We start from the raw sequence: 27,604 nt of genomic DNA on the forward strand, positions 1-27,604 counted from the left end.
CCCACCCCCCTTCCCTTTCCCCTCACTCTCCTTGAAGCAACCTTATTTCAGTGTGCTGGGAGGAGAGCGTCGACCACAAAAGGGGGAAGTAAAAGTGTAGAGCCTGAGGCAGGGAGGGCTCTGATGGAGTGCCTGCGAACTGCAGAGGGGAAAGCTGTGATTAGAATATGAATGGAACCACGGGGGAGAGAGAGAGAGGAGAGAGAGTGAGCAAGAGAAAGGGGGATTATGGCTGAACTGCTCCCCACACGGTGGACGGCAGAGGAAGACTCTCCTCCACTCAGAGACTGCGCAGAAGTGGAGAACACTGCGACGGCCTCTGAACTGTGTGGCTGCTTGTTGCATCTCTAAAGCAAGAGAACATGGGACTTCTGGAGAGCAGAGGCCACTTTACGGTCTGGATGGCGTCCTGTTAAACTTTTCTTTGGATCAAGACCTAGTTTCTGACGCATCAAGCAGAGTTTTGGGGAAACATCTCCGCAATCATCGTTCTTCAGCACAGAACTTGGAAAGAACTTCTCAGATCCAAACCCAAGAGCCAACACCTTGAAGCTTTAAGCCAATTCGAACAGATAATATGAATTCTGCTTCTACAAATGCACCAAAGTGCTGAGGAGCCTCATCAGAAGAGCAGCACTCATTACAGGCTAACGACAGGCTCATTAATTCCACTTTTAAAGATGGAAGGACTGAGGCAGAGAGGGTAAGACAGAAGGAGGGGTCCTCTTCCTCTCCTCAGCGGACATCCTTTTTCTGTCATGCCACTTTCAGTCTCTCATTAGGCCCTCATTAGCTAGGACAGGTGCAGTTGCCCAAAAGAGAAGACCCAACACCACCCCCCACCCTCCAAGCTTTATCAGCGAGTCACTGTCAGCGCTCTTTCTTCTGCACTCTCTCAATCAAAGGCTTCCCAAGCCGCTTAGTGGGTGGGGGCATGCTTTGAATGGTGGACGTTGTATTGGTGTAAAAAGCATCAGAGAAGGAAGGTGATAAACACAACAACAAGCTCTTTTCTGCTGTCAGTGTTGTCACATTAACACTTAATCAAGAACCTACAATACCAGTCCTACCGTGGGTGAGGACAAACGCATCTCGCGTTTTTGACCAACAATAATCGGTTTATAAAATGCTGGATGTAAGACGCAAAGATAAGAAACGATACTAATTTAAAGAACTGTTTATTACTTATATACACACAGAAGGAAATGTAACACACACTCAAAGCAAACAAGAGTAAACTTAGTGGAGAAATAATGAATTTCTTCATTATTTGAAAGAAAAAAATCCTCTTGAACTAGACACTTTTCTCCCATGCAAATCAAACTTCTAAACACTTGAGACTGTGCTGTGTATTACATATATTACAATTCTGAAACATTCTTTAGTCCAGAGATTTGTTTTTCCATCTCATGAAAAGTCAAATGTCTCATTTTAACTCAAAACATAACCACTGATGGTTCACAAAGAACTTCATTAGACATGCACAAACACAAACCACTGACTGATGTTGCATCACAGATATCCAAGCTGAGACATGATGAAGATGCATCAGGAGCTGGGTTTCCACAGTGGCTTGTGTTAGCAGCACTTTATCTCCTCTAGTGCATCAGAGGCATCACTGGTTCACTCGTTGTATCGAGCCAGTTTAAGGCGAGGTATAATGTTCATGGACTGCAGCTCCTGGAAGAGCAGTTTGCAGGCATACGGAATGCGTAGCGATGACACGTGGCACGAGGACTTACAGTAGTGGCACCTGCCGGACAAAAAGGACATAAGGACTTAGCAAAACGAAGAGAGTCATCATGCGATTGAGTTCTATTAAACATTAATTTTGCTTATTACATATACTTAAACAATAAATTTGGATCTACAGATGCAGATGGTTTCTATATACAGTATATTGTGGTCACACAAAAACCTCATCTTCTAAATGGCAACTTTAAAGGGGAAGAGTATAAAATTTTATTTTATTAAAATAAATAAATAAATAAAAGCATCTTAATTTTCAATGAACGCCAATGTAAAAAGATTTTTTGCAGCTTTTCTATTGGTCCACTCATTAGAAATGTTTGATGTAATGTAAAGGAGAAATCTACCAAAGTGGTGATATGCATGTATTTAAAGAGACATGTTTGTATAGGATTGTATAGTGCAGTGAAATAACAGGGGAAAGAGAGTGCCTTCATCCTATTGTAGACTGGGATTCAACTCGTCACCTAAACAATTAAACATACGACAGGAATAAAGTTCTTGGGCAAGAGCCCAACACTGCATTTGCTCACCTCTGTAATGTGGTTAAAACTGTAAGTAGCCATACTCCTGCCAAATGCCACACATTTAAGTAAATCAATGCATTAGATATGAGATTTTGTTTGTGATGCTTTGCTTACATTTGTAATGTGCATATCTGCTCATGCCAAAGCCAGAGCAAGTATATCTACAGTTTTATCTATTTACATAACAAAAAAAAACATGTTTGTTACTGCCAACATGTATTAAAGCAATTGTCTGATACTGATATGGATCTGATGCCATGCATACAAGTCTACTTAAAGTAATGTGTGACTAACCAGCCAGAATATCCCAGCAGGCCGCACTGCCCACACACATCCACTTCGAAAGCGTCACTGGAGATCATGAGACGCTCCAGCAGCAGCATGCTGGCCCCATATCCTATCAGACAGTCCCTCTCCATCTCTCCAAGACGCAGACCACCATCTCGGGAACGACCTTCTGTAGGCTGTCTGTACAGCAATAATACACAGATGAAGTATGAGTAATGATGTCTACTGTTCACTTACATAAAAATAAACCCCACACAAATCAAAGTTGCCCCTTTACCTGGTGAGCACAGCTCTTGGTCCACGCGCTCTGGCATGCATCTTATCAAGAACCATGTGCTTTAGTTTCTGGTAGTACACTGGACCAAAGTAGATGTAGGCTTCCAGGGGCTCCCTGTTTAGAAAGACACACAGAATTAGGGTGTTTTCACAATTGGACTGCTTCAGCCTTTTGAGTTCCTTTTGCATATGTGAACATGTCAAACAACCTCAGGCCTTTTTAGACGGAGCTACAAACAAAACTAATGTGGTCTTGGCACGGTTCATTTGTGGTTCGCTCCGTAGTCCTGTTAACCCCCCTACTGCACAACCTTGACTGTCTATTGCTTTCATAAATTAGTAACAAACAATATAATAAACAGTAGAGTAAATACCAACAGCACTTTTCTGAGCTCACTGTTGCAAAATGGTAGGAATCTAGACCCTTTTAATGTTTTATTTTTATCATGATGTTTCTTGGATACAGACACTTAAGCGACAAAGGAGTCATGGAATTTCACCACGCAGGGACGCCTGCAAACAAGGTGGTCAAAGCAAACAAAATAAGTCAAAGCCATCACATGACAAACCAAAACCAATCACGCAACCCCACAAGTGGCGCTGGGAGCGGATAGCTTCCACACATGCAGCAGACTGCACTGGAGTCTGCCTGAAGCAAACACCAGACCACCAATTTCCAGAGAACCAGAGAGCGGATCTGTGGACTGATCCCAGGCTTAAAAACAACAGCTTTCACTCTTGAGCAAATGTCCTGAGCTCCCATAGCAAGCTCTCCTGTTTTTTGGAGTATTTTTATCATGACCTTTGAATTTTGGGTAGTGTTGTTCAACTTCAGTGTTACCTAGGTATGGTCTGAGCACTTAAGGAGTTGAGCTCTGAACAAAAAGTGGTCTGAGATCAGGCTCAGTCCCCTTTGGAGTTCACCTACATTGTGAACACAAAGCACTGAGAACTAGGCTTAGTTCATTTCAAAGTAACTATATGCAAAACAAAATCACCAGCTGGAACAAATGTAATTCAGTTCTGTATCAGTTCTGAATTCATCAATTTGATGTGAAAATGAAATGCACAGAAATGTTAGCATGATGTGATTTTTACCCAGTGATGCCTGAGGTGACAAAGTCCTTGCCCTGGTAGTTGTACCCATAGCGAATGAGATCCTCACACACATCCTTCACCTTACTGCCTCCGAAAGCTGTACCATAGTGAAAGCGTCCGTCCAGCACACCTGCCTTCCCCGCCAAGAGCTCAATCAGCTTCCCGACCTAGTGAACACAGTCAACAGAACACAAATACACCAACATCCCAAACCACTCATAAACTCATCAATATGAGCACATAAATACACCCATATACAGGTTATACAGGTAGACCGAAAAAAAACAACAACCCAAAAGCACTGGGCCAAGTGTGATGACTGTGTGACGTCAATACCACAAGGGATGAAAAATAAGAGAATCTGACATCAGGGAGCGAGCTCATGGTCTACTGCACCACAGTGGCCTGACGGAGGCTCCTCACAGAAAGGACCGGAAGACCTTTGACCTGCCGATGCTGAAAGGGTAAATCCTTTTCTTCCATTTACACAATTTCCTATCTGAAAGCTTGCTGCGTGCACCCAAACAAACACGGCAAGTTGTGGAAACACAGAATGCACATGCTTTAAAGCTACATTTCAAGTGACGTTAGAAATGATTCTCTTTACCTTAGCTTGATGCCTAAACAAACACTCCTGACCCCTTTCATGAACCAGAATAGGCAGATATTTAATTTTACTATTTCTAAACAATTTAACATAGAGCAGGCTTTTATAAATGTAGGCCATTATTAATCAATGTGTCAGAATAAAAAAATCTCCACATTGAATTTAAGAGTACAATCTATGAACTCAAAGGGAGAACAAATATTCAATACCAGCTTGCAATTTTCATTGCATCACTCACCAATGAATTAATGCCAAAATGCAGTGCATGCAAAAAGTGGCATCATGACTTTTATAATGCTCTACAGAACATCACTTTCCACTGTACTTAACTGATCTTTTACATTTTCTGAAACATGAATATGAAGGAAAGGATGAGGATGAGACTTGACCCCCACCACTGAGACAGACTTACAGTCATTCTGGAGGGATATCCATGAGGGTTCATGATGATGTCAGGACAGATCCCTGAATCGCAGAATGGCATGTCCTCCTGAGGAACAATCAGCCCACACACACCTGTAATAGGAGAGACCACATGCATCACTTTACCCTGTTAAAACCCAGTCAGACACTGCCTAGACGCTTCTGTTGTTGCAACACTAACTCTTCCGTGAGCTACAGCGAAACCTGTCTCGAAGGAGATACATGTAAGACATTCCACACTTAAATGGTACACAATGACTGCTCATTGGATCTGTTCCAATGTCTCCATGTGGCTCATCTCTCTGGCTCATTAAGCTTTCCAGTCCACCACTGACCTGGTTAAGCAATCTGCCTTACTTACAAACTATCCTCAAGAAGAAAATGATATGTCTATGTCTGCTCTGTCCGTCCACTCAGGTCAGTGTAGGTCTATGCCTACTGTAGGTACTCTATGTACTTTACCACTGTAATTTTGGGAATGTGGGTGGTAAAAGGAAAGCTTTGGGGAAAACTTTATCTATATGGTATCCATACTGCACACGCACACACATACACTATATACATACATACACACACATATATGTGTATGTGTGTGTGTGTGTGTTATATATATATTATATACAATATATATAATATAAAATATAATATATTTTTTTTTACATTCACCAATGTCTTAGTTGGGATTTGTTCAATTTACGAGGGCAGTATAGGTGTAGTATAACAGAACTGTGAACAGTTCAAAGGGTTAAACCCATATCAAGAATCTGACAGACTTACTAGGGTTTTTTTCAAAAATAAATAAATAAATACAATTCTTATTAAGATGTGTGTGAACAAGGTCCAGTATAAACACCTGTTATCAGCCAAAGCCTGCCCTGTACGAGTGCGGCACAAATACCCAGCCGCTACCTCTTACAGATACTCGACAACTACTATCAAAACCAGCTAAAAGACTTAATCCAAACAGAAAGGGCCCAGAGACCTGCTTAATCTCAACTGTAGCAACTACTGTGTACCTGTCTCAGACACACCTGGCTCATTTCCAAGAGCCCCTATAGAGAGCATAGCTGTCCCACAGCGGAAAATCGCTTGCATACTAATGTAGCGTCCTGAACACATGCTACACGGGACAGTGTGATGCGTAAGCGTGAATGCCAGTAAGGTCCACAAAGCGGCAGAGCAGAGTCAGTAGCCTTTCACACGGCGGGTCAGAGAAGTGGTGCGCGGCTCGGAGCGAGAGTGCAAATGTTTGCAGAGGAGCTCTGCACTCTTCCCTCTGCCAGAGCAAACACATTATTGGGCCATTTGCAAGTCATAAAAGGCGAGAGAGGTACGAGCAGGAAGTCAGGAGAGGGTGCTTAGCCGGACAGTGAGAGGGATTATACTATTGTAGCTTCCCTTTACCGTAGTGCACACAAAGACAGGATCAGCCCTGTGAGTGGAATGGTATGGAAAGAATACATCCATATGTAAAGTAAGGCTGGAGGCTCTAATGTGGTCATTACTAGTTTTAGAGTAAGAATAATATCGAATACCATTTAAGGAAGCTTATATCATCAACATGTAGGCAATGCATGTCTTATGTAGGGGTGTAAAGGTACACAAAACTCAAGGTTTGGCTCCTAACACGATTTGAACCTTGCTGTTGAAGTCCAACAGCCATACCCCCACCCACCCCTCTAATCCATTTTGAATCGACAGCAGTGCAAGCCAGTTTATTTTCCAACCTAATGTCATATAGCACCCCCCTGAGGTAGCTGGTACAGCCTGTGATGTATTAGTTAAGAAGTAAAATGTAAATATTAGCATGTTGGATGTATTTTTGCACACATACCCTACCACCGTCCAACAATGCAGGTGTACCGTTCTCGTGCGATCCACCAAGAGGTCAGCGATTCGAACTGATCAGAAATACATGGTGGTGGAAAAACATGGAAAGTTCAAGTGTCAACATAACCGCTGTTACTACAGCAATACTTGTAAATTCACTACAATTCCCACAATACAACCGCAAACAACTTACACCAGGAGCGGGTAACTCCGATCCTGGAGGGCTGGATTCCAGCACAGTTTTGTGCATTTCCTACTCAAGCACACCTGTTAACTGCCAGGTTTAGTGGTGCTGTTTTAGCAGGGAAATCAGCAAACAGTGTTAGACTCTGGACCTCGTGGCAGACTTACAGTTTAAAGTGTTCAGGGGGAGACCACGTTTGTAAACTGTGGTTCTGCAGGATGTTCGTCAAATGTCGTCCACAGCTTACTGTGTATTTTAATAAAAAACATATGATACATGTCGGGATAATGTCTAATAAAATTCGGTTGCCTTTATTTTTATTTTTCATCACGCACTGTATGTGTGTTTGTGTATTACTATCTATTAGCTCCCCCCCACAGTATTACTACTAGTAACATTTTTGCACTGTTTATTACATTTGTACACTTTTGAGGACCTCTTCTTTCTTTTTTATTTTGAAATGAATTCTGTAGTAATTTGTATCCGATATATAAATATTTTCATTGACATCTCACCATATTTTTGATAATCAATCTTGCCCTTCCTTTTGGTTTTCATACAACTGGACAGTAGTCAAAGCATTTCACTACTCTTCTATTATTTATTTTAATACTAAATTAGAGTGCACCAAACTGTGACAATTGGGTACGAACACACATACAGTTACACCCCTAGTCTATTGACAGTACAAAGTATGCTCATCATTCAGGGAGTTTTGTAGCACTGTATTGGATCTATTAAGAGTGAAGTACATCAGTATATCTATGCTTAGCTAAGCTAGGTGAAGTCTTGAGTAAAAATGAAAAAAAGTATAATTACTATTTTTTTTTTAAGTAAAAGCGATTGCATGCAAGAGTGAGAGAGAGTGAGAGCTTCCCATCGCAGACATCCTCTGTGTTGTTTATTTTGTGTGTGAGTGCATGATAAAAGAGGCATGAAATCAGCAGAGAAAAGCAGGACAGCAGTAAGAGTCCACAGCCCTCCATCACACCCCATACAGGCTCACCGTGGCAGCTCGCACAATGGGCCCCACCAACACCGCTCTGTGTGTGTGTGTTGTTTATGTCTGTGGGTTTGGGTCACCGGTAAATAATTAACCTATTCTGCTCTGTTGACCAGAGCTTATGAGACTAGTCAGGGGCTGGTAAGGGGGGGAAGGGGTGTAAATAAGATTGAACAGAACTTCAGGGAAACTTGCTTAATACAACTGGCACCAACACACTGTGGGATGTCCTCCTTTGGCTCACGGTGCCACTGAAGCTGCCAAATTTGCCCCCTTTGAAATACAATTTTCTTGGAATATCTATTTCTGTCTTGGAACCAAAAGATAAGAGTTACAATCTTCTAGCTCAGCTTTCAGTTTGGTGTGGCTTACAGTATCTAGGCCATAAAAAGCACACTAAACAGAACAAGTCTGAGCTCTAAATGGAATGGTTCTCAATGAGACACTTAATTTACTCACAATGGTTCTGGTTATAAATGTTTACATTTATCATTTAAAACAGTGAGATAGGGCCTGGTAAATTTGGAAAACCTGGAATTTTACTTTTGGACAATGACAAAATTGCTAAATAAATGACATATAGAACAGTCAAGCTATTAGGCCAATGAGAGTACATTTTCTAGCTAACTATGCTATAATTGATTGGATAAACTGGGGTTTGTAACCATGCACCGTCATGTGGACAGATAAACCCATAGACACCCATAGAGGTGTAATGCAAAATGAAAAATTATGACTGTGTATGGCTGTGAACCTGGTGATGCGACACATTACAATACAAGGGTTACAATTCAATATATTGCGATATTGTAAACAGGACAATATTGTGATTTTCAATCATATTTGCAATCATATTTTAGGAAAACTTGCTGTTCAACCAGCAGAATCTGAAAACAGACCTAATAAACAACTGTGATGAACCTTTGCACGGAAACCATTCATAAAAATTCTGATACTGTGTTTTTTTGAGAATTGATACAGTACTGCAAAACTCAAATGTATCCATATTTTCTTATTATGGAAAATGTCATAGAAAAATGCTTTCCTAAGAGTGGGAACCCTGTAGACGTTAGAAGACTAAAGGAGAAGCTACTTTACTGAAGCTTACATCCCTGCTCAAAGCCACTCATTCCCCACACTTAAACCCTTATTTGGGCACACCACCACCCAACTTTTTTGCACTCAGACAGCACCACAAAAGCTAGCCTCTAAAACCACAAAAAGGCATTCACAAGAACTGCACTGTCCCTCACAAACAACATTTAGCTGTCTTGTATCAGTGGCTCTGTGCCCCTCCTTTAAATACCAAGAGGCCTGTTTTTAAAAAAAAAAAAAAAAAAAAAAAAAAAAAAAAAAGCGCAACTCATGTAAATAGCATCTCAGGCTGTTTTGCGGCTAACCCTTCCCTGACCCCTGCTCACTGTCACGGGCCGTGATGAGTGCTCGTGGACAACCTCGGCTAATGAAATGAGTGAATTATGCATGGCGCCAGTTAGTGCTCTGATTAAACCATCATCGTGGCTCGGGCTCTCACTGGAGGTGGGCAGAAACAATAGGGGCTGTAAACACTTCTTTCCCAGGAGCTGCGCTGCTGTAATAAATTTGCATAGTCTGGCTCAGGACAAAAGGCTAATTAATTGAAAAACAGCCCTCAATAAAGGGAAAGGGGCTCCCCAGATGCAATATCTGCTGAAAATGGGGAAAAATATAACAGAATAAGAAATAAATAAACTTCCTTTATGTCCATATATGTAAATACACTCACTTGCACCGGTAGTGATCTACTAGTTTAAGTCAAACAGTCTATAAACGCTTAAAGAGTCCAGTAGAGGAACTGGCGTACTAATGTACCTTTCTGGCCATGCCGGCTGCTGAATTTGTCTCCAATCTCGGGCCGACGTGTCTGCCGAAGCAGGATCTTCACCAGGAAGGCATCCTCAGCATTTGATGAGATCATCACCTTCTCTATGTAGGAGTCTGTTGAGCCCTTATACCTATGTGAACAGAACATCATCTCTTACCATCTCACTAGCCTTTAATAGCCATGTAAACATATATAAAATATATGAACATATAATTGCAGATGTCTAGAAAAATCTTCTGTACCTATATATAAAAACACTAAAGATGGAACAACAGCATCTACTTTTTCTTCAATGAACATTAGTGTGCGCAAACAAACTGGATGCAGACCAGTCATACGCATTGTGAGCACAAAAGGGGCAACTCACGTGATGGGCACATCTCTGTACTGTGGCTGGCCTGGCTGGGTACTGCCCTCCAGTGGTGTCTGGGTAACCGTGGGCATAGATTTGTTCACCAGAACCTGCTTATTCTCTACCCGCTCACCTGGTACACAGAGCATACACACACGGACAATCATTTAAACTTGTGTATAGGACCTCACAGCTGTTTATGAATATACACTGTATGTCCAAATGTTTGTGGACACCCCTTTCAATAAATGCATTTAGCTACTTTAAGTTGCACCCATTGCTGACACAGATGTGCAAATGCACACATTCAGCTTTTCTAGTCCCTTTAGAGAAGCGTTGCCAATGGACTAGAACTCCCTGGAGCAGATGAGCAACACCAGGTGTGGGCTATAGGGGTATAAAGCCCTTCAGCATCATTCCAGAAAGCATTTGCAACTGTTTTCCAGAATGATGGTGCACCATTTAATACTTTTGGGATGAGCTGGGGAAATTTGGGATAAAGTCAGGTAGCGATCATCCAACATCCTGAGCTCACTAATGCTTCTGTCCCTAAATGCAATCAAATCCTCAGAGCAATGCTGCTCCAAAATCTAGTGGAATTTTTTCATCCCTGGACAATAGAGACAGTAACTTCAACAAAAGCAAGATAAACTCTTTTCAATACCCTTGACTTCAGAAGAAACAATGAATGAACAGGTGTCCCTAAACTTTTGTCCTTACAGTATACTTAAACGAAGTCAGAACAGTTCACAGATCTCACTCAAAACACAAAGCATGACCCCAAAATACAGAGACCTCTTCTGCTTGTCTCTGTGCTGAGGCGTCTCACTGACACTCACCAGGAGAGCAGATGCCATCCGCGTCCAAGATGCTATGCCTCCAAATGGGTTTGCGCGTTTCGGCATCCAGCATGGGACCCATCACTTTGTCAAAGGTCTGGTTGGTGTAACGTCTCAGGGTGCACTTGGCGTTCTTGTACACAAGACATCTGCCAAAACCTGGCGCAAAAGAAGAGTGAGGTGAGGGTGGGATCTAAACAAGGTGACTGATTAACACGGTCACTGGTTATTTGTCTCTTCTGCAACATGCAAATGAGGAGTAAACGCATCTGGCTGCAAACAGAGAAGCACAGCAGCTCATTACTATTTTGGTAGACCATGAGATCTAGAAGTGAGAAGGTTTACGCTTTAAGCACTCTTACCTCTATCCAGAGAGGCTTTGTTAAGCACCAGAGCGTCCTCAATATCATATCCACTGTAGCTCATCACAGCTACCGTGGCGTTCTGCCCTGCAGGCAGCTTCTCAAAGTCAATCAGCTCGATGGTCTTGGTCTTCACCATGGGCCTCTGAGGGTAGGCGAGCAGGTACATCAGTGTGTCTATCCGGTTCCTCTGGTTATAGCCAATAGTGCCTGTGGGCAGAACGTACACAATACGCGGCACAAGGTTGGTGGCAGACAGTAGTTCATTTAGCGTTGTGTTTAAACCACTACTTAGCAGTGTTGTACTCCGTCTTCAGAGCCTACTGCTCTGATTGCACAAAAGCCCCCCACTCAGAGTTTATGCAGATCATGTCTTTTTATACGTTATTCTTTTTATACGATTTATACTGAATTATTCAAGACAACATAATCAACAGTATCCTCTTGCAGTCTAACAATATACTCAATCGTAACCCCAGTATCGTGATGCAGATCATGGTTCTTGCCAATACACAGCTCTTGAAGGCAAATTCAGCATTACGAGTCTTGCTGATGGACTAGGGTGGTGTGCTTGCCTGGCTGAGTACTGGACGCCCCAGTCTGCCAGGGGGAAAAGCAGTGTTGTTACCTACTACCTACTACCCATTAGGGAGGCCAGGTATTGATGGTAAACAACTTGTCCCAAAAGGCAGATAACACTGTTCCACAGCCCAATGCTGGGGGCTTCAATCCATTCAAGTTGGCACTGGGCACTGGGCATGGTTCCATTAGTTTCTTATAGCTATTTTAGGCAGATAGTGCACCTTAAGGAGTCATGTTAACTAATTAGAAGTGATATCTACAAACTTCTGGACATTTTGGGTATGACCAGCAGAGAGAGTTATTTGCAGTGATGAAGCAAATAAGTATATAGAAGAAATACCTTGCTTTACAGACAGCTCTGTATTATGCACTAATGCCTTCTGGTAAAATACCTCATCTTAAAAGTTCAGAATATCGGAAAACCTTGAGCCAAAAGGTCTCAACCAAAACTACTGAGCTGGTTTTCCATGCCCGGGTCTAGACCGGAACTATGAACTCTGAATAAAGATTTAGCTGCTTAATCTGAATCCACAAAACATGTCCTAAAGATCACCTCATGCTCGACTAACTTTGTCAGACTGGTTGACGTGAGTGCTTGCGGAGTGACAGTATCTTTAGCTGCAATGTTGCAGCACGCTGCAGGCTGAGAGAGGGCCACCTCCTTAATCCACCCCGGCAAAGCAGGGAAGGTTATGGAAGAATAGCAGCAGTCCCTTGAGGCCTTGACATTTGTCAGATGCTATTACTTCACAATCAGGGTACAAGCACACAGCGTGTGATAATAGGTCCAGGGCCACACAGAGAGATTTGCACATGTATGGGGCCGTCCACACAAAACACACCCCACAAGAGACAAGGGCGAGGATATTGGGCCAAATGTAGTTGCAGTCTCAGTGGTTTTGTAAAGATGCTGAGGAGGGGGGTGGGAGGGGGTGTTGGTGGTGGCTGGAGTAGTTCTGGTAACCAGGGGAGCACTGTGTGTTCCCGCTCTCTCGCTCTTCTGCAGCTGAGCACACTAACCCGCTACACACACTGAGCTCAAGACACAATGAATGGCTAATGACACTCAGAGAGACTGTGTGTAGAGGCCCTTTTCCTGCCACACACAAAAATGGCCTACACAATTAGATGATGTTTGATGTACACACAGACACCCACACTTATTTTAGTGTGTATGAGGGTGTGAATGGCATTATGAATGTGAATATGTTTCAGTGTGTACGAGAGAGATGTGTAAATGCTTAAGCTCTCTCGGGTGTTTGAAGATGGGGGTTGTGTCGTGTCTGAGTTTAAAGAGTTACGGTATGGATGGGCAAAATTAGGGGGAGAAAAAAAAAAAAAAAGGTCTGTCTGTTACTGTCAGTTAAAAGTGCCAAAGAATGCATTTATTAAGTATTCAAGTTATTCTTTGATGTATGTGGCTTTGGTTGGCATGTAAAATATCTGGTACTGTTTTACAAGCTTTTTTACCACCCTGTTATTTTGCTTCAGAACAAAACACACTGAATGTCCTTTTTATGGACAATAAAAATACAAAGCAAAGCTCAAATAGCTAAAGAGAGACCAATCTCTGGTCGCCCTAGCATTAGCTTTTAGCCTTTTAGCTACTGTTTCCAGCTGTCAACAGTTGCTTTGGCTTCTGCGTACGTGCGGGCTCCTCCTGGCTAGCATCATTGGCTTCTCCATGATTTGCAACTCGCGTTAGCTTTTAGCCATCCCTCCATATTTTTATATTAGTAGCTGTTGAGTTTAGCCGCAGCCCAGCTAGTGGGCTAGGTTTATATTTATGTTTACATCGTTTACATGAAATCTATCAAGACTTTTACATAACAGTTTTGGGGTTTGGATAATTACCCTTTTTACAGCTCCATTTTACTCATGTAGGTTTTGCTTTTGAAGAAGAACATGACGGTGTTTGATGATCTGTCATCTGTCACTGACAGTGTCATTTCCATTTATCATTATTACATTTTTCCATCCACACTTAAGTAAATACATTGACATTCATTAGTTGCTAGTGGGCTGAAAGATATTTTTAATGAACAGTAATAAATGTCACTTCCTAACTGTTTAAGTATTAGTATCAATACTAAAATACCTTTAAAAATAAATCCATATCAGTGCATCCCTAACTATACTGCCACCCAAGTGAGCATTCTTTATGATGTCAATTTGCCCACCTCAAGGTTACAGAGCTTATACTAAGGTGAAGGATTTGGACACACAACTCTTACCCATGGCCTGCTTGCCCATAGCACACTGGTAGGTGTTTCTGGGGGACTGGTTGTGATGCGGATAAGGTATCAAACCAGCACAAACCCCCAGTAGGGTAAATGGCTCAATTTCCAAATGTGTAGTTTCCCTGAAACACATGTTAACAACACATTCAACCGTCATCCAAGAGGTAGTCATTACACTTTTATGAACGTAAACATTTAAACCGTTCTCTATGGAAAGCGGATAAAGGAAATGGGCCATGTGTAGTTGGAGAAAACTCACTTGGAGATCATGTGCTCATACAGAGCAATGCTGCAGTCATTCTCCTCATTCACATCAAGATACTCCACCAGACTTTCATGGAGGAAGTCCTCAAAGTTCCTACATGAAAACAAAAGAGATTTCAGACAAATACACAAATAACTCTGAAAGCAACTGATTTAGAGATGCCGGTCAGTGTTTTTTTATGCAAAAAAAGAAAGCATGCATAATACAAATAAGCTTGAGGATGACTTGTTTGACCCTCTTTTCAAAGTCAATGAGAGCATTTCAACCACTGCTTCCACAGAAGTGCACCTGTAACCCTGAGACAGCTCCTCGATGTGTTTGTTCTTCACAGCCGGCTGCCCGTTCTTCACAATGATGTAGGGTCTGGCAGGAGAAAGACAAGCAGCCCTGAATAAACCTTCCAATATCCATTTCAAGAATGCAGAAAACTTTAAATAAAGCCAGGCGCACACATTATACCAAGACAAAGTTCACATCTTGGCGATGCACAATTGGGGAACTGCGGGTTAAAGCCCGCTAATCTTGTCTCTTGTCTAACAGTGGAGCTACGTTTGAGACAAGATTCTGACTTTGTTGTTGTTACTGCCTCAAGTACACTATGGTCTTCTACCTGCAGAGGCGGCCTCCGTCGGAAGAGATGTAGACGCAGCGGTCCGTTATGTTGGTGGAGATTGAAACGAACTCGTTGATGAAGCCTGCTCTTCTCATCAGCCTGAAAGTGCTGACAAGCTTGCTGTGGTTCCGAATCACTCCCAGAATGTTACCTGCAGAACCACATCCACATAAATTAGTCGACAACACAATATGCTACATCACACTTTTATACAGTCGAAACAAGGCTGTATGTGCAATTAAAGCAACATTACACAGCACTTAAAAGAACAGCAATAAAAATTACATTGATGCTCCACTGACTGGAATAGGAAGAAGGGCTTCTGTCATTTCCACTCTCAGTCGGAAAGCTGCTACTGAAACTTTAGCGGAGCTGCACGAGACCTCTCACCAAAACTCAGTCCAATTCAAACGGCAGTTCTGGATCGCTCATTTTGTCTATGTTTAGAACTGTCCATAAGGGGGCACTCCAAGCTCAGTTTGCATTTATCGCACTGGAGTAAAAGTGCAGGATGAGCCCACGACACAAAGCTCATCCTCCACAACTGCAGGATGAGCACACGACACAAATTCTTTCATGATGCTCGCGAGAGGTCTACTGCAGCTCCACCAAAGCTTCATAGTGCAGTAGCAGCGTTCCGGCCCAGCAACAATGACAGAAACACCATTTTCCCATAACAGTCAGTGTACCATCAAATGATTTTGAAGCTGCTATTTTAAGGTGAAATGGCTACAAAATGCTGCTTTAAAGTTGATGGATTCAAAGCCAACTACGAAAACAGAGCCACAAAGACATTAGCATGTGTGTGTATTTGTGGGGGTGGCGACTGGATTTACAGACGGCTCTGCATTATGCTTTGACACCTGCTGTTTTTGCTAATTAATTAAATTTCAGAGGCAGCCTGCATAATTTGAAACTTATCAGTGCTCTGGAAAACATATACACATTAATTAATTAGCTAGGTGAGTCCTCTCTGACATGACATTAAAAGCTAATCTATGGCATGCGGTGTATAGCTCTAGTGTGGTTATTAGAGTTCATTAGACTTTTATGAAGCATTTCTAGTCAAACAAACAGAAAAAACGACTATTTATTGTAAAACCAGCATTATAACTATCCACATATTCTTCATTTTCATCACACAAACCAAACTCTGCTTCTATGAAAACCCTGGAAGTAAGGTAATGTGTTTGTAAGTTAAAGTGGTTTACCATTCAGAAAAACCAGGAAAACAGTGGGGTAGGAGAGCTCCTCTCCGCACAACAGGTTGACGTCCTCCACTCCAAGGTTAAAGGCCAGCTTGATGATGGGCCCATCCTCCATGTCTGTGGTGATGTGGGTCATTAGAGCCAGGTTCTTTACCAGACCACATGCCTGAAACAAACGACAAGTATAAGAAGATAAATACACGGACATGAGAAACTGTGCTGCATTTACTGGACAATGTCAAAGATGTGTTCAAGTGCAATGCTAAAGTGAAGCAGGTAAAGCTCTATATAAAAGAGCTACAAGATTGTGTTACCGTTCAGACAATAGAGCTGTACTGACCTCTCCTTCAGGTGTGTCAGAGGGGCATAGCATTCCCCACTGTGAGGGTTGAAGGGAACGCGGCCCACTCACTTTCCTGGTCTTCTCAAACTGAGAGGAGATCCTGGTCATCATGCCTAACGCAGAGATGTAGGACAGGCGAGACAGCACCTGTGTCACACCCTGCCTGTCCATCTTAAACCTCTTCAGAGACCAGTTGCCCTGGGGACAGTAAGGGTGACAGCGAGAAAGGTGTTTGTCACTGTCCTTTATTCACGTCACTTTTACTTCCCAACCTTTGGAATCTCTACTGAACTTCAAAAAAAGTAGTAATTTTTTAAAAACACAATTATGGTCGTCTTCATACTAATACACATACACTATATGGACAAAAGTATTGGGACATATACAGGAACTTTTATTCCATTTACGCTGAAGTTCTGTGAGCTATTTAGAAGCACTTATTCTTTCACTAATGTGTGTAAAGGCTGACTGCATGGCTAGGTGCTTGATTTTATACACCTGTGGCAATGGAACTGAATGAAACACCTGAATTCAATGGTTAATGGTGTGTCTTAATACTTTCTGTGATATATAGTGCAATTTTTTCCCCCATTCTGCTCAGAATTGACAAACATGAGCTCAGTAAGGAAGCAGAGACTCACAGTAGAGATGGCATTAACCATGCCGTTTGTGATCTGGTCCTGCCTCATGTGCTTCACCACGTCAAACTGAGCGGCTCTCTGCTTAGGAATGATCTGATCTGCGATCTTCTTCAGCTCGGAGTTGAACTTCTTAAAGAGATCCTCAAACAGCAGCGACAGCAGCTGGGAAAGTAAGAAGAAAAGGAAGAACAACAACAACAATCACAAGATGGTTAACCCTCAGTAACTTCTACTCAACACAAACTTCAGAAGTTCATAAACTGACAGCCAGCATCCACAACAGGTACCCATCACACAATAACTCTACATCAAGCTGTAATCTGCTGATTAGCGCATCAAGCTATTCCATGAGTCTGCAGCATTCAGACAGCCTTCTATTCACACACTCCTATCAACACTTCAGCCTGTGAGTAGTTAACTTAATCTCTTTTGTTGTTCCAATTCCCCAATGCCACTTCCAAAAAACCAACCACCAACTTTATTAACTCCATCTGGCTCCTACAATATCGCGCTCCTGTGTCATCAAGCCTCTGGGCGCTGCAGGCAGATGTAATAACCAGGTGTGCCAGTGCTGCGATAAGGTTGACCTGGCGCTTCTCCCAGGGCCCAGTCATCCCTCCCCAAAACCCTCCAATAGCGGTGCCCCTCCACCAGAGTACATTAGCATACATCAAATAAGCAGGCCGCGTCAAAATTAATAAAGAAATTAAGCTTCCGCGGCACGACAGGGCCAATTAGTTGAATGTCAGGGACTCGTAATTGAGGAGACTGGCGGTGCTGTGAGTGTGTGTGTGTGTAAGCTCTATTGAAAAGGGTTTGTGTTGCTTAGTAGTCCCTCACTCTCTCACACACACATACACATACATAGTTCACCCCCAGAGAAGGCTGGTTGGGGGAAATTAAAGGACTTAAGACTGCGGTAATTACATTATCAGAGCCGGGCCGGTGGATTAGCTCAATCGCTCGAGTCAAGGCAGCCATTCTTTTGTCGTGGCTGTGCTAAATAATAATAAAAAGGCGAGAAAGCCGCGAGCTTGGCTGGTCTGGGATTTGGGTGCTGCCTATGCTGTTGCATATCTCGCCCTCAACAAAGGCAAGACAAGCTGGGAATGGGGAGGTGGGGACGCAGGGAAATGGAGGGGGGAAGCTGCCGTCCAGGGAGGAGGCAAAACACAAACAAAGCGGCAGCCAAATAATGAAGGTATTAATAAAAGACAAGAAGGGCACACACAAAAAGGAAGGTGAGGGATTGGGAGGCAGTCTAGCCAGGCCTGCTCCACTGCCTTGAGCTCAATTTCACATAGGAGAGCAAAGGTGTGTGCAGGGGAGAAGGACAGAAGAGAACAAAAATTGCAAGAGATCCAAAAAATGTCTGAAGAGTCTGATCAAAAAAATGTTAGGCCCTGCAGAAAAGATAAATCATATCAACAATAGGTGCTAAATTTTTATACCCCAACATAATCTAACAGCAGTATTTGTCTGGGAGCCTCTAGATAAATGCCTAAACAAAAGCAGGTTGCTGATTGAAGCCAGAATCATTAAAAAGGCTGTCAATCATTCCTAATTGAATTAGAGGTGGTGTGGATCATTGCAGCAGACAGATCAGGGAGGGGCTGCTTGGGACCCTGTAAGGCTTTGTGTCAGAGAAAAGCCTCTCAGCAGCTTCAAGAGCACCATCACCATCTCCAGTTGGGCGTCTTCAGCTTGTGCGTGTTTGTGTGAGAAACAGCGTTGGGAATAGCCTCTACCTGTCCGGCCAACTCCAGACGCTTGTTTCCATAGTAATCGCGATCATCCACTTTGTTGTTGCCCTGAGCAAGTATCACTCTGCGCACCATCACAGCAAGGTAGATGCACTTGGCCCGGAAGTTAAACTCCTTCACCTAAGAGACACAGAGCAATTTAACAATTAATAGATGTTCCATTCACGAATCCATGCAGTTTTCCATAGAGAAGCCTATGCAGGAAATGAATTATGGGCTTACCGGGACATGGGTGAGGATGGTGGAGGCCAGCAGCTCTCGGGCTTCTTCCATTTTAGTTTTCTTTGGTCCGCCCCACATGCGCTGCCGACGTACTTTATTTCCAATGTACTTGAGCGCCTGTGATAGAAACAAACGTTTGTAGAGTTGGTTGAAATGGATTAACTGAATGCTGTGTTCATTTTTTTTATCATGAAAAGCTTCTTTATTGCATCTTCAGGAAACTCTGGATTGTTACCTTCTGATTCTATGATGTGAATGCAGTTATGAACATGAACAGCTGTCGTGTCACTTGGTAAAAAGTACATAATGCCAATAGGGTACGCTGGTTTCCAACCAATTTCATGTTCGTACCAGTCCTCCTCTCAGTCAAAAATACAACTTCCTCATCATGCCTGGATACATTTTTATTTTAAACACAGACACTCAACTCAACTGTTTTTTTGCTCCAACAGCTGTTTGGTCCCTCCAATATAGGATTGCAAGTGGTAAACCAGTTTTAGGTAAAACTTGTGTGTGTGCTTAATATCGGTATTTGAAAAAGCAACCAAACAGATTCACCAATCCACCAATTGCTTACAATAGAGGTTTTGTAAATTGATTAATGAAGAAAATAATCTGAATATTAATCTATAATGAAAATTATAGATTAAAATAGTTCCAGCTATGAAATAGTTCCATAATAGCTCCATCTCCTGAGTAATGGTATTATTTATGTATGTTTGTTAATTCATTTAGTTTATTATTACATTATTATTATTATTATTATTATACAATATTAAAAATTGAAGAAATCTATTTCTAGTTAGTTTTACCTACAGTAAAGAATAGGCCAATGAAAAAAAAACTTGATTTCATTCCTTCACAGTACCGACAGACAACTTGTGAAATACTGTAGAACACGCACAGAGATATTTTCTGACAGTTAACATACCATTAAACTCTCATTTTAATTTTTTTTTCCCTTTGTACAGACATCCACATCTGCATTTTCCCATATGTTGCAACATCCAAGGGTTTAAGAGGTGGTGGAAAATATTTATTTATTCAAAATTTCCATTTCTAGAGCTCAGTAGTAACAGTTGAGTATAAAGGTGCAATCATGTGCATCATGTGAACCAGATGCAATGCTAGGAAGAGGCATTTTTGCAACAATCAAGCATAACTACAATTCCGCAGATGTTCCTCCTCTGACTTTAGTGGATGGAGGTTCTTCAGCGGAAATGCTCAGGGATTACAACAAAAGTATAAAACTTTGATCACAACATTAAATCTTCTCAATCTGTGCAGGTTCCTGTTTAATGAACAGGGTAGTGAAAGCTCCACTGACTCACTAAGCAGGTATCAGAGATTGAACCCCGGTCTTTCACCACACACCTGAGCTTGCCACCAGTATTTGACCGAAAAGGTTAAAAGGTCAGAGGGATTTGGATTTTCTTCTAGACCACCCACTCGGACTCTCAAAGCCACAAGCCGAGCATCTCCCAATTCGGAATGAAATTCATGGTTTCTATATATTCTGATAATAATTCAAAACAGAGCTAGCAAGAAAAACAGTAAAAGTGCCTCATTCAAGTCCAGGTACAATCATACTGCAGGTGAAAGCAGCACATTCCTCCATATGTAATCTGTTTTTTGTACAATAGAGTGAACACCAAACATACAAAACTAAAAGTTTCTATTCCAATTTCCACATTTGTATGTGGTACCGCTTTCATACACATAGACACACTATATCAACAAAAGTATTGGGACAGCTGCTGATTCATTGTTTCTTCTGGGTAACTTTATACCCCCTCTAGCATGGTGACATAAAAAGATCAGATGCATCTACGCAGCCCTGAAACAGATCAGATCTGAAACAGATCTGAGTTATATTTGGGCAAAATATCAGGTTTGTCCAATTTCAAGCTTGTAATGTTTATATCTGTTATACTTGAGGATGCGGGCTTCTGATTCTGAGCCATTGAACACTGCACCAGTAAGTGTGATTACCTGCATGTACTGATTTTTTTTCTGATCTAGTTTTTCTTGAAATCTAAAGAACTGTATGTCTTCATGGATGCTGCCTCTAGTGGTTCTCTGCCCTTTCCCTTTTTTCCTCCGTTACAAACTCTGTTCAAATACTCCTCATCTAACTCCAGTTTGCCTGGGTCAACTGGAGCCCACATTAGAAGGCTCATTAGAGCCCTGATGTGACACACAAACAATGCCACAGGGCCACAAACAGGCTCTCGGGTATGTTCAGATACAGGTTGCTAGGATGCAGATATGCTTCTTACCAAGCCATTGTTGGGGCTTCCTACAAAATAAGACGTCTGCGCTCAGCAAATTGGGCCTCAGCAACGTACGTCACAGACAGACACACTTTGTGTTGTTCCACACAGGGCCAGTGAGGTCTTTGAAGGGTCCATGTTTCAACATTGTACAAGCCAAGGGTGTACATATTCTGTGTTTTTAAATAAAGCCAAGAAAGCAGATGATGACTAATGAAAGGTGAACAATGCTAGGTGCAGGTCATTTCCTAATCTATCTGTTCTTCAGTAATTTGCAGGCTGTGCACTAAGAAAGAAAGATCAGTGCAAGGCCAGAGAGAGTACAATATACATTTATAATATTCACAGTTATGTTGTATGGCTAATGCCCTTATACAAAGTGAGTTCCAGCTAAGTCAGGGGAATGTAGCGTTAGGAGCCTTGTCTGAGGACTCTTTTTGATGTATTTGGTGCTTTTGCCTAAAACCGTAGCCTCTGCCGGAAAGGCAGTATTGGTACTCACCACAGCACACCAACCAACAACAAATAAAAAGTATCAGTCAGTTAAAAATGGGACCTGATAAACATGATTATTTGTTTATGAGCTAGTTGAGAAAAGGAAGATTAGGGTATTTTTGGTATTACTTCATACCAAATAGAGGCCTCCATTTTTGCCCATTTACTACTTAAACGACTACCTAACATTAGAATAAATACATCAGGACTTCTTATATGTATGTATTTGTCAAGCTACATGATCGGCTCAGCTGCTTTACAAAGGATTTATTAGCTTGGTTCTGGATGGCTTCCTCAAGAAGAAATCTGGAGATGGTTAAGCCAACACTCACACATGTTGTGCTGTTCAATCATTTTTACTCTCATGTTAGGGTTCTCTCAAATAAACAAATGCTTACTGCCCATTTAAGCAGAGTTCCACATTTTCTAAGACTCTGCTTTTCAGAGAAGTGAAATAGTGAGATACCTGGGTCTGGGTGAAAATCTGAGCCTTCTGGCACTCTTCAAGGCTGGGGGCAAAAGCGGCCATGACATGCTCTTCTGTACCAATCATCTGGACTATCTCCTGATCGCTCTCCACACCCATGGCCTAAAAATAAATAAATATATAAATAAACGTACCAACAAAAAGAAAGGAAGGAAACACAAGAAGTGAGCAGGCTAATTCTGAACAGACCCTTTTTTGGTTTTGTATAGTTTTTGGTGTAAAATATTAGCATTTATTTATGATGTATTTGACACATACATGCTCCCGCAGTTACTGTAATTATTGGGGATTCAGAGTCTATAGCAGACCAGTCTTAAACCTAACAGCAACAGTTAGAGGAGCTGTATGGTTGCAGCTAAAAAAATTATTACCCCTGATTGGAAATTCTTTCCGGACCCTCGCTTTACAAGATGGTTATCTGAGATGACACATAGTCCAGATGGAGTGATTGAGAGGTTGTAATAATAAAGCTTTGAGTTATTTTCACTTGATGTGGAATACATTTTTAGATAAATACTAAAGGGATTTTGCTCTTTTTTTCACCTTTTTCTTTTATTGTATACAATTTAATGAATTTACTGTTCTTCTGTCAGGGCGTTAGAGCAGTGCATTAAAATGGGGTTCTGTTATCATTTGATGGTAAAAATGTAAAACTTGAATAAAAGAAACAGCTCAAGAAACAGCATAGACCCTCATTGTCTGCATCTTCAACGTCAATCTGGGTAAATGAACAGACAATGTTTCTCAAACACACTGGAGATGTGCTAGAAATAAACTTCACAGATGTGCACAATAACATTTGTCTCGAATTGACCCAGGAGAGTCATTTCATAAGTGAGGAGAGAGGCCCAGGCCTCTCTGACATTTACTTATGCTAATAGACAACTGTGGGAATGGGACGGCGGCCCAGCTCTTACAGGTTGGTGCCGTTTGCAAAGGCCACTTGATAGCAAGTAAAGGTCTGCAGGAATTTACTCTGCGTGCACAAGACCAACAAGCTCCACAGCCAATTTACTCAATGCCTCGTCCCAAACAAGTTACATCTGTATATTTGAAGAGAGCCAGAGGAAGAGGAATTTGCGACGCCATCTCTAGAGGGCATCTAATTTTATGAGGTTGATCCAATAACCTGCTCAGTGCAACCTTACACAATGACTTCAGGCACTTTTAGCTGATTCAGATAAAGAAGAGAAGACTTCTGTGCTGCAGTGAAACAGAGAGGCTAGTTTCAGAAACTACAAAGTTCCTTAAAATAATTTAAACATTTGAAAAAATAAACAACTACAATGACTCATTAAAATAAATGTATTATATAAAAGAAATTATACTATAAAAGTAGCCAATATAGCCACAGCCAATCACTACTGACTACAAATACTACCACTGTATTTGCCTTGTCATATTGTGCCATCTGCTGGTTAATCAGTGGAATAAGGACAAAGCATTGGTGGGCTAGCTGTGGTGGCTTCTTTTAACTGAATGCCCATCAGAAGACCATAACATGACCATAGATCTTCCTTTGGCACAGCACCCTCGAGTCACAATAGCTATTAGTGCTTAACTACCAATAAAACATTCATCTACCAACCTCTCACCTTAAATATGATGGCTATTGGAGCATCCTCAGAGAGTGTGTTGTGCTTCAGGTAAAAACGACCCTGCTTCACAATCATGTTAGTTCTACTCTTCTTCTCATGAGTGGAGCTACAGACCAGACAAAGTGAGATGGAGAATGATATGAACACTGAGTAAGAGGGAAAGAAGTACCACTTGTATTAAAAGCCATGCAGATCACATGATTAGCAGCACCTGGTGACCGAGGCTCCCACTGCACCCTTGCGGTCTTGCTCTACAATGATGCGGTTCTTGGACAGCTGCTCCTGAATAAGAATGACCTTCTCCTGGCCCTTCACAATGAAATAACCCCCTGAACACAGACACATTAAATATGAATTATTAGTCATTCATAAAAGCAGTAACTCACAAGCAATGTGTAATGCAGTTGATAAGGCATGCATTGTTAGATAATGTACCTGGATCTAGGGGGCACTCGTTAAGTTTAGAAAACTCCATAGGTGTCTTGCCCGTCAGGACACAGTTGGAGCTCCGCAACATAATTGGCATCCTGATGGAAAAACAGCACCATGTATTTTAAAGTGACCTCTCTCTGACCTTTCGTTACAGCTTACAGATGTTAAGGCAAGTAATAAGGAAGGTTAGAATTAAGGGTTATCTTAAATATATAGAAAACATGCCTTAGTCTTCAGATGGGGAAATGAGGAGAGAAATACATAAATAAATAAATAGTAATAAAAACATAAGGTACCTTCCAATGGGTAGTGCATTGCGGATGATCCTCTGACTGCCTCTGGTATACTCTATGTCGACTGTAATAGGAGCCGAGTAGGTCATATCTCTCAGACGACACTAGGAGGCAAAGATAAAGTAGAGACATTACCATCACTTCCATCATACATTCGAATCATGCTATAGAGGTAGTAAATGTAAGCATCTAGAGGCTCAGAGTTAGTGCTTAAGGACTGTTATTGATGTAGCGTGATCTGCATGCCTGGGCAGGAAATCAAATCCCGGTCATTCACTGGGTGGGTGGGGTTGTTACGCTGTACGCTACACCAACTTAGCTCTATCAGCAGAATTATAGACAAGTAGTTCAGAAGTGAATTAAAGATTGATTCATCATACTAATTCATGAATTACCTCATGTGGAGACACAGGTCTGGTCACATTAAAGCTCTCTTCCACATCAGGCATGCCAACATAGATATTGAGGTACCTGTAAATGCATTGCATCACAATAAAGACTAAAAACCTTGCAAGAAGCTCAGGATGTACAAGGTAGGGCTGCACTTTAAAAAAAAACTGACATTTCAATATATATATATATTTTTATCTGCAAAATATATATTGTGATATAAAATACAGGTAGAAATACCAGATTTCACCAAAAGCCAATGATGCAACATGGCATGCTATTAATAATGCACTTGGTGTATTCAAGATTGCAGTAAAATGAATGATATTAGGTGTGGTCCTATATATGTTTTATCTGTTCCAGAGAGTCCCATTATACTGGCAGTACTTCTTTACAAGGCCTAATTTTTGGACACTTTACATATATGGGACAGATATGTAAACAACTGTATAAAAACATAAGTATATAAAAAAGGGTCATACTTTAAGTACCACATTGGATCAGCATCACTTGTAATCTTCTCATTGGCCTTCATGATCTTCTTTATCTGATCATATTAGAAGAGAGAACAAAAGTCTTAAGCCATGCTCATCTCACGTCCAACATCATGCATGGATGTAAAGAAATGACATCCCATTACCAGCTCAAGCACCTTACCTCCACATTGATGAAGTAGTTGAAAGAGTCAATATGTTGCTTTACTAAACCTTTGACCTGAAAATGAGAAGAAAGGCAATGAATCTTTGGGATGCTGAAGAAGCAGAAGGAGACAACACAAGCACTACTGACTCTATTAATCCAGTAATGCTGTTCACTTGCTATTAAAGTGCATTTTAACTGTAATGACAGGAAAGCTTACCTTCAAAAAGGCTGGAAGCAGCTTCCATTTTTCCTTTAAAAACATAAACACAGCACATTCGCATTACCAGGTTTGACAAATCACTGAATCAGTGCCTAAGAGCTGCTCTGAAGGCCATGTCCAGCAGAACAGCTTAGCATAGCTTAGCTTAGCATAGCACAGCACAGCTAGCTGAAGCATGCTGCGTGTCTTTAAAGCTCGCTTACCTCCACTGTGTTGACAGGAGCAGCGAGCTGCTGGGGAGACAGGTCCCCAAAGTCGTCCTTCAGCATTTCCATGACTTTTAATAGAGTTCACAAATTGACTCGCTACGACATGATGTTACTCCATCAGCCAAAACACTTCAAGCTGAAGCCCCATGTACATGTGTGTAGTGTAACGGGAAAAGCGTACCGGGCTAAATCAAAACACAGGACCAAGATTATTGGTTCCGTCCACAAGTTTGATTTGTAATGGTTTTAAACAAATCAATGTAACTTCATATAAATGATCGATGACTACTGTTTAAACTGCTGTTTATATTATAATGTATATAATTATGCCCTTTACTCAAAGAACACACTCTACTAGTACGTCCCATATATTTATCATAGATGTGGGTTTAGGTTCCTTATAAAATAAATAGCATTTATATTTATTGCACATTTTGAAACACTTTAACTCTATGATTATTTCCCTTTAATTAATCTAATGGCTTTTATGGGTTTTCTGGGCACTTTCTCTCCAGTCCACTTTTCCCTTGAACTAGCTGAACTGCAGCTGGCAGGGACACTGCGGATCTGCTGATACCAAAGGTGTGGAAAGTGTTCACGTTCATTACTCAGGTAGAAGTGGAGATACTAGGGTTTTAAAAGACTTCTATAGAAGTCAGCTTAACGTTTACTCAAGTAAAAGTGTAAAATACTGGTTTTAAAACTACTTAAAGAGAAAAGTAAAAGTAATGGAAGGAAATCAAAGGCCAAACGCTTAGGCCGCACCACAGGGGCCTATAGTGCACTACCCCACCTCCCCAAAAACACATTTTTCTAAAAGCCATAATAACTATAATGTTCTGTTAAAATGTTCATGTTGAAAATTTTGGGCTGCACTAGGATGCCTGTTTTAGCTGCAGATCTGTCCATTGAAAATGAATACATTTTAGTAATATCAGGAGCATCTGTGTGCACTACTGAGCATTAACATGTGTTTAATGGAGGGAAAATATGATGAGTAGTTGCCTATACGTACTGTAACGCTGCAAAAAGGCAAACTTCAGGGGCATGTTATCAATACCCTTTATATTTATTATAAACCTTTATATTTATTGGTGTGGTAAAGGTGCACATATTTGTCACTGTACAGCGAAATGTGTCCTCCGCATTTAACCCATCTGGTAGTGAACACACACACGTGTTAGGGGCAGTGAGTACACACACACACAGAGCAGTGGGTAGCCAACTCCAGCGGCCAGGGAGCAGAGAGGGTAAAGGGCCTTGCTCAAGGGCCCAACAGTGGCAGC

General features: G+C 41.6%; 1 protein-coding gene across 2 annotated transcripts; it reads right to left on the reverse strand.

Moving 5' to 3' along the window:
* Positions 1-1,162: 1,162 nt before the first annotated feature.
* polr3b (polymerase (RNA) III (DNA directed) polypeptide B) lies at positions 1,163-26,473 on the reverse strand. 2 transcript variants are annotated; one of them, XM_072695714.1, is made up of 28 exons: positions 26,313-26,473; positions 26,107-26,139; positions 25,905-25,961; positions 25,730-25,794; positions 25,253-25,328; positions 24,861-24,961; positions 24,568-24,659; positions 24,344-24,461; positions 24,130-24,238; positions 22,514-22,636; positions 19,280-19,396; positions 19,043-19,177; positions 17,295-17,456; positions 16,651-16,851; positions 16,314-16,476; positions 15,100-15,253; positions 14,778-14,852; positions 14,484-14,582; positions 14,219-14,346; positions 11,403-11,612; positions 11,041-11,199; positions 10,217-10,334; positions 9,837-9,979; positions 4,958-5,061; positions 3,939-4,105; positions 2,842-2,955; positions 2,571-2,744; positions 1,163-1,753 (listed from the first exon to the last, which is right to left on the reverse strand). In XM_072695714.1, exons 1-28 carry the CDS (start codon positions 26,382-26,384, stop codon positions 1,624-1,626), a joined length of 3,399 nt encoding a protein of 1,132 aa, XP_072551815.1. In that variant the 5' UTR covers positions 26,385-26,473; the 3' UTR covers positions 1,163-1,623. The 2 variants fall into 2 exon arrangements, with proteins under 2 accessions (XP_072551815.1, XP_072551816.1); XM_072695715.1 differs by lacking the exons at positions 1,163-1,753; positions 2,571-2,744; positions 2,842-2,955; positions 3,939-4,105 and having other exon boundaries at positions 4,990-6,869.
* Between the last annotated feature and the right edge of the window lie 1,131 nt (positions 26,474-27,604).

The sequence above is a fragment of the Salminus brasiliensis genome, chromosome 13 (genome assembly GCF_030463535.1).
Source record: "Salminus brasiliensis chromosome 13, fSalBra1.hap2, whole genome shotgun sequence".
NCBI lineage: Eukaryota > Metazoa > Chordata > Actinopteri > Characiformes > Bryconidae > Salminus > Salminus brasiliensis.